Below are 6710 nucleotides of genomic sequence, written 5' to 3'. Positions count from 1 at the left end.
CCCTGGGGACCCCCTCTGCAGGCGGGGGTGGGGGGGAGCGCTTTGCTGACACCCGGATCCCTAGGGCCTGCAGCCGGGAAGGTTTCAGCTCCCGGCCCTGGGTTGCAGGTATTTAAAGTGAAACACAAACGATCAAACCGCGCGCGCAAGGGGCGGAAACCTGGGGCGCCTGGGTCGGGAGCGCCCGCTGGGGGCGCGGCACGGCGGGCGGGCTCTAATAGGCGTTCTCCAGCTCCGCCCGGTTGGCTTTGGCGTCCCGGGCGCGGGGGCGCGGCTTCCGGCCCTTCTGTGGCCGGGCGGCCTCGGGCCCGAAGTCCTTGAGCTCAGACTGGTTGTGGAAGCGGGTGAGGCGCTTGCATTTGCACGAGGCCACCAGGCGCACCTTGCGCGCGCGCGGTGCCGCGCCGCCGGGACACAGCAGCTGCACCCGCTGCGCGCGGTAGCGGTCGGGGATGCAGCGGAAGTCGGGCCCGCTCGGGCGCCACCACTTGCCGCGGCCGATGGCGTTGGGGAGCAGGCGCGCCGGGCCACACTGGCCCGAGCACACTAGCTCGGTGACCGGCTTGGCGCTGCGGCACTGCCCGTCCGTCACGTAGCGGGTGAAGTGCAGCTCGCGGCAGCTGTACTCGGAAGCGTCTGCGGAGAGAAGCGCGCGTGAGGGCGACCATCCGTCCCGCCTCCCTCCAAACCACTCCGCCTCTTCCAAACCTGCCTCTCCCTTGACGCTTTTGCCTCTGGGGATCTATTACGGGAGGGGCCCAGGTACTCTGGAGTTGGGGGAAAGATCTCCGATCCACCCTCTCCCCCTAAAACTTTGGAGCCAAGTGATTGCTTCAGTTCAAATATCAGCTCCATGACTGTGTGACCTTGGACTAGTTACTTAACCTCTCTGTGCTTCCTATCTGTAAAATGGGTTGTCTTGAAGATTCAGTGAGCTAATCCATTACATCTATAATGCAGAGGACACTGCCTGGAACATACTAAGAGCTGGAAGTGTTGACTGTTATTATGTTATTATTATTCCTCTCCAAGGGGGCCCTCTTTGCCAGACTTAAGTCACATCTGTGCCACAGGGCCTAAGTAGGGTAGGTATTAGCCACATTCTCTGAATGGCTCTGGCTTCTCCCAAATTCCTTTTCCAGCCTGTTGGGAGGGGAGACTGGGAGTCGGGGGATGGAAAAAGGAGTAGGGGTTAATTGAAGATAATGAAGCAGGGCAGCTACTGAGAAGAAGGATGGACGGGGAGGTGGAGAGGAGACTGAAGTCGTCAGACTTGAAAGGAGCCAATGGCAGCATGTCCAACCCCCTCATTATCACTGTGGACACTGAGGTCCAGAGAGGGAAAAGCTCTTTCCAGGAGCTCCTGACTCTGCTCCTCTGGGGTCCCAGAGCTTCTCAGCTCCCACAAGGGTGGAAGCTGTGTGGCCGAGCACCGAGGGATGCTGGGTGGGGGACAAAGGCCCGCTTTTTACTATTTTTACTATGGTTACTTCCCTACCAGAGGGAGACCAAGCTCTGACTGAAAACCTACAGCTTTGGCGGCCACAAACATTTATTAAGCACGTGCTGTGTACCAGGCACCGTGCCGGGCGAGTCTCTTCTGTGACATTTGATGGACAGCCAGTGGTGGCACAGGCTTGCTCCCTGGGCAGAGAAAGTTTGGGCTCTAAGGCCTGGCTTTGTCCCCGAAGACGCCTTGATCATATCTCCTAGTGTGGGCTTAGATGGGTGGGAGCTTTTTTAAACAGCTTGTCCTTGTGTGAGCACTTGCCCATCCCCAAGGGTCTCATAGGGACAGTTCCAATGTGACACAAAGGGATGAAAAATAGTCCTAAGTCCAAAACCAGAGAGGAGGCAAAGAAGGCCAACCCCACCCCCCCGCCACCCCCGTGAGAACAAGCACAGCAGCGGAGAGGTCAGGGTTCCCTCGCCCATGGCTGTGGCCTCCTGGCTTCTGGGTTGGTTTGGCATCCTCACCTCCGCTCCCAGGCCCCAGGGCTGGTGTGTGGGCGTGGCCTGTTTGCCCAGAAAAGGAGGCTTTGGGGCTTTCCAAGAATAGTACCCCTAGGTTAGGCGCTTCCTCTGCAAAGGGCGACTTTGTTTTGAGCACGTGGCTTCCTCCCAGCCTGTAGCTCTCATGGGAGCCCAGGGAGGACGTCTTGTGCTTGGGTCCCCTACAGTCCATTGCTTGAGCTTAGTTGACCTTCCCTGGGCAGGAGCAGGGGAGAGGCCACTTCGGGGGGGTGCCCTTTGCAGACCCCCATTCCCAGCTGGTTGTGAGGCAGGGCAGGATGGGATGCAGGGGCCTGGGCAGTGGACTCCTCTCCCACCCGGACCATAGCCAGAGGGCCTCACTCTGAAGCGTCATTCCAGCCCCCGCCCCCAGCCATTCCTGCCAGCTGCAGAGCCAGCTGTGCACACTGCCCCCCAGGCTTCTATGTGCAGGCCTGACCAGGAACCCAGGTGTGCCCTCCACTGGGACCACTGCCTTTGCGCTAGGGTCAGTGTCCCTCCCAGGAAGGAGGCAAGTCAGGGTCTGGGGTGGGGATTCAGGACAGATGGTGCCACCTGTGTCCACACCCTGCACAGAGGATGCTGCCTCCCCTCCAGGGCCTGGACCCAGTTACCACCCAGGTCAGAAGCTAAAACTGCCTGCAGCTCCTATTCCCTCGAGTGCCAGCTCACTGGGTAGACCATGGGTGGTGGGAGCTGAAGGGGTGCCTCTTTGGTGTCCCTTTCCCACTGCTTTGCAGGGATCTGCTCTGGCTTTCGGCCTCCGATGCCCCCCACACAGTCCCCCACCAGGGCTGTCTTGAAATTGGATCCAACTGGCTTCAAATCTCAGCTCTCTACTCACTAACAAGCTACTTGTTCTCTGAAGCCTCCGTTTCTTCACCTTCCACTTGGGAGCTCCCCAGGGTGTGGTTCACGCACAGCCCATGTAGTATCTGCACCCAGCAGGCGCTCGTCGACGTGAGGCCCCCTTGCCTTAGTTCCTCCCCAGTGGTGTCAGCAGCTGGACCCTGCTCCTCTCTTCTCAGGAGGGGATTCTTTGAAATCTCCTTTCTGAGCCCCTGAGGCTGTCCCTCTCCACCTCAGCCTCCTTCCTGCTCTGGGCTCTCGCTGCCAGCCCCCTACCAGCCCCACACCCTTGCACTTGAATTCCAGGGCTACGCTGGCATGCCATCCTCACCCTGCCTACAGGCAAGATGGTGCCTTCACTGGTGCTGGCAGCGGCTGACAGTCTACCCCAGTCTTCAAAACCTCCCCAAAGAGAACCCTCCCAGGACCCTTATGCTAAAAAGGCTCTCCTCCATCCCATACCTTTGGTCTCAAAGGGGTGGTGGGGAGGCCTCCCTCCGTTTTCTGCCCGGTTCATGGTCTTGTTGTTCAGCTCTGGCGGAGGCTCGGGGTACTCGCCCAGCTCGGGGATGATTTCCGTGGCATCATTCTTGAAGGCCTGCCACCCCTGGCCCTCCACCACACGGAAGGCTGCGTGTACCAGCAGGCAGATGAGACACAGGGCAAGAGAGAGCTGCATGGTGCCAGCTGGAGGGGGGCACCCGGCCTTCCAGCAGCACAGGCTCAGGTCCCCAGCTCAGACACGTTTGCCTTTTTAAAGCCCCCTCTGCCTCATGCCAGCCAATGAGGACAGGCTGGGGCAGGGCTGGTCCCATGCTTCCCTCAGCCCAGGGGGAGGGAACGGGGTGTGCTCCGAGCAAGCCCTCCCCAAAGACTCCTCCTTGAGCTCAGAAATCTCCCAAATTGCTGCTGGTGCTCCCAGGTGACCCACAGTGAGGGGGCGTGTGAGGCAAGCCTGCTCTCAGAGCCTCCCACGTGCAGGCGGCTGCGGTTTTCAGATATCAAAATGAGCTCCTAGTCTCTACCTCCCTGGGTCCCTCGGGCTTCCTCCAAGCAAACTTTGGACCAACTTAACAAAGAAAACAGCAGCTCTGAGTCCTCCACAGGTCTTAGCCCAGCCGATCCCATTTCTCAGGCCAAGTTCATTTGTCACCCCACCAAAATAAAACAGCCCTAGGGGTGTCTCTTTGGCCCTCACAGACCCAGGCAGAGGCAGAAGGCTACTTTTTTTTTTTTTTTTTTTTTGCGGTACGCCGGCCTCTCACTGTTGTGGCCTCTCCTGTTGCAGAGCACAGGCTCCGGACGCGCAGGCTCAGCGGCCGTGACTCACGGGCCCAGCCGCTCCGCGGCATGTGGGATCTTCCCGGACCGGGGCATGAACCCGCGTCCCCTGCATCGGCAGGCGGACTCTCAACCACTGCGCCACCAGGGAAGCCCAGAAGGCTACTTTTTAAGAAATCTCATTGGTCCCAACCCCATGCAGCTCAGCATCAATTATCCTGACCAAGAAAGCCTCTCTTGTCATCCCTCTGGAAGGCAAGAGGGAAAACTGGAGGATCACAGCTGGGGCTTCCACTTGGCTGAAGGGGCAGGGATTCCGGTTTCAAGGCCAGGATGAGACGTCAACAGGCTCTGGTGATGGAGACAAGGAGGAAACCTCAGCTCATGCTCCTCGGGGATCCTGTGCTTGGTGACAGGCACTTGTTGGCAGGCTGATGGGCCATAGTTATTTCCTGGACCAGGCTGTGGGTAAGAGTGGAGAGCACAAAACCCCTTTTCTTAGCAAAAGTGAAAGCCAGCATTTTTAGTGCTGATATATATATTTTTTTCTTGTCTCCCAGCCCATTACATTTTTCAAAACCAGCTTTGAGTCCTATATGGAAAACCTTATTGGTGCATAGCACAGGTGCCTTCTGTGAAGCCATCCCAGGTCCAGCTAGTCACAGAGAACCCAAAAGGAATTGCTACCTTGGCCCCAGAGAAGAAGGAGGGGCCCGGGGGGGAGGAATGTTCACACCTGAGATGCAGGACAAGGAAAGACGGCCAGCGGAAGCTTTCACTGCAGACAGATTGTTTGAGGAGGCGCACCCACTCCTGGCCCTGAAGGAGGCTGGGAAGCGGGCTGTGGCCCAGGTTCCTTGGTATTTTCAGTGGGCAATGAATCAGTGCACCCCACCTGCAGAGCCTCTGCAAAGCCTCTGCCACCTGCCTCAACTTGTAAGTCGCCGTGTCCATCTGCGGCCTTCTGTCCCTCCTTTCCATCATCCGTCACTTGACACATGAATGCAGCTGCTCTGACAGTTTTACAAGCCAGACAGAAGCCCCTGCAGGAAGGGCCCTCTCTGATACCTGCTTCCTAAGTCAGTTTCCTTCAGGGCAGACGAAAACAGCTGTGGCCATTGTTGCGGGTGATCTATCTCTCCCAACAGAGCCGGTGATGTTGTGAGAAGGGGGCCCTCGGAACCCTCTCCCTTTGTCTGTGACCCTCCAGCCTCCTTTTCCCTTGCCCTGGAATGTGGACCGTTAACCCTGTTGTGGCCGGACAACTGCCTTCTTGCCCTCGATTTCGGAGAGGGCAGTTCTGATGCCTGGATTCCTTGAGCTGGCGGGACTGATGCTGGAGCCCCACCTGCTGTTGGGGTCTGCAGCTCATCCACAGGAAACGGAGACCGTGGGGACCATCCTTGGAATACTTCTGCCACCTGCTGGAGACGGAAGGAGAAGCCAACGATCGGAGGATGGCAAAGCTCAGGGTTTCGTTTCATTTTATTGTTGTCATTTTATTTGAAACTGAAGTAATGTTTAAAGAGAGAGCGAGAGGTAGAGAGAAGAAGAAGGAGAAGGAGGAGGAGAAAGAAAAGAAGGATCCAGTGGACTTGAACTTCTGAATTATCTCCATCCTTTTGAATTAACTCTCTGCCAAGGTATAGCCGTGCTTTTCACAAAATGGCTCAGAGAGAACCTGCTGTGATGCCATCTGCTTTTTCACTTAACACTAGTTCGCTTTTATATTTATTCAGTCCACAAACTTGTCATTGTTCAGAGCTAGACAACACTCCCCAGAGTTAAACCCTCAGGCCTTTAGCTGACTTCTGTTGTGGGTAGTTTAGGTCATTTCCAATGCTCCTCTATCCTCGGATGGGGATGCTGTGAACATCCTTGGACAAAGTCATTTTTTTGAATTAAACTTTTTATTTTGGGGTCCTTGTAAATTCACATGCACTTGTAAGAATTAATACAGAGAAAACTCCCTTCGCCCAGTTTCTCTCAATGGTAACATCTTGCGAAAACCAGGGTAGTAACATTGATACAATCCACCAGTCTTATGCAGATTCCCCCAGTGTTATTTGTACACGTGTGTGTGTGTTTCTATGCAACTTTATCACGTGTTGGTTCAAGTAACCACCATCACAGTCAAGACAAAGCACAACTCTGACTACAAAGATCCTCTCATTGCCCTTTTATAAGCATGCCCTTCCCCTTCACTCCTGACCTAGGGTACCACTAATCTGTTCTCTATTTCTACAGTTCTGTCACTTCAAATAAATATGTTATATAAATGGAATCAGTCAGGATATAACCTTTTAGGACTGGCTTTTTTCACTCAGCGTCTTTCCCTGAAGATTCATCTGAGTTCTTGCCTGTATCAGCAATTTTTTCCTTTTTATTGCTGAGTAGTATTCCACAAAGTCTTTTATTTTAACTGTAGGGTTATTTCAGAAGTGAATTCTGGGTCTGAGAGGATAAACAGTCCCCAGGCCCGTGAGCAACATACAAGGCATGTGCCTTAGTTTGCTAGGGCTGCTGAAACAAAGTACCACAGATTGGGTAGCTTAAACAACAGAAAT

General features: G+C 55.4%; 1 protein-coding gene across 1 annotated transcript; it reads right to left on the bottom strand.

Moving 5' to 3' along the window:
- Positions 1-214: 214 nt before the first annotated feature.
- On the bottom strand, positions 215-3556 carry SOST (sclerostin; the record flags this gene model as incomplete). Its single annotated transcript, XM_082679131.1, has 2 exons — positions 3325-3556; positions 215-636 (listed from the first exon to the last, which is right to left on the bottom strand). The coding sequence occupies exons 1-2, from the start codon at positions 3539-3541 to the stop codon at positions 215-217; spliced, it is 639 nt and encodes a 212-aa protein (XP_082535257.1). The 5' UTR covers positions 3542-3556.
- Positions 3557-6710: the final 3154 nt, after the last annotated feature.

This window comes from Grampus griseus (assembly GCF_964374135.1).
Source record: "Grampus griseus genome assembly, chromosome: 20".
Classification (NCBI taxonomy): Eukaryota; Metazoa; Chordata; class Mammalia; order Artiodactyla; family Delphinidae; genus Grampus; species Grampus griseus.
Note: the sequence above shows the minus strand (reverse complement) of the source record. Positions and strands in the feature narration are given on the sequence as shown.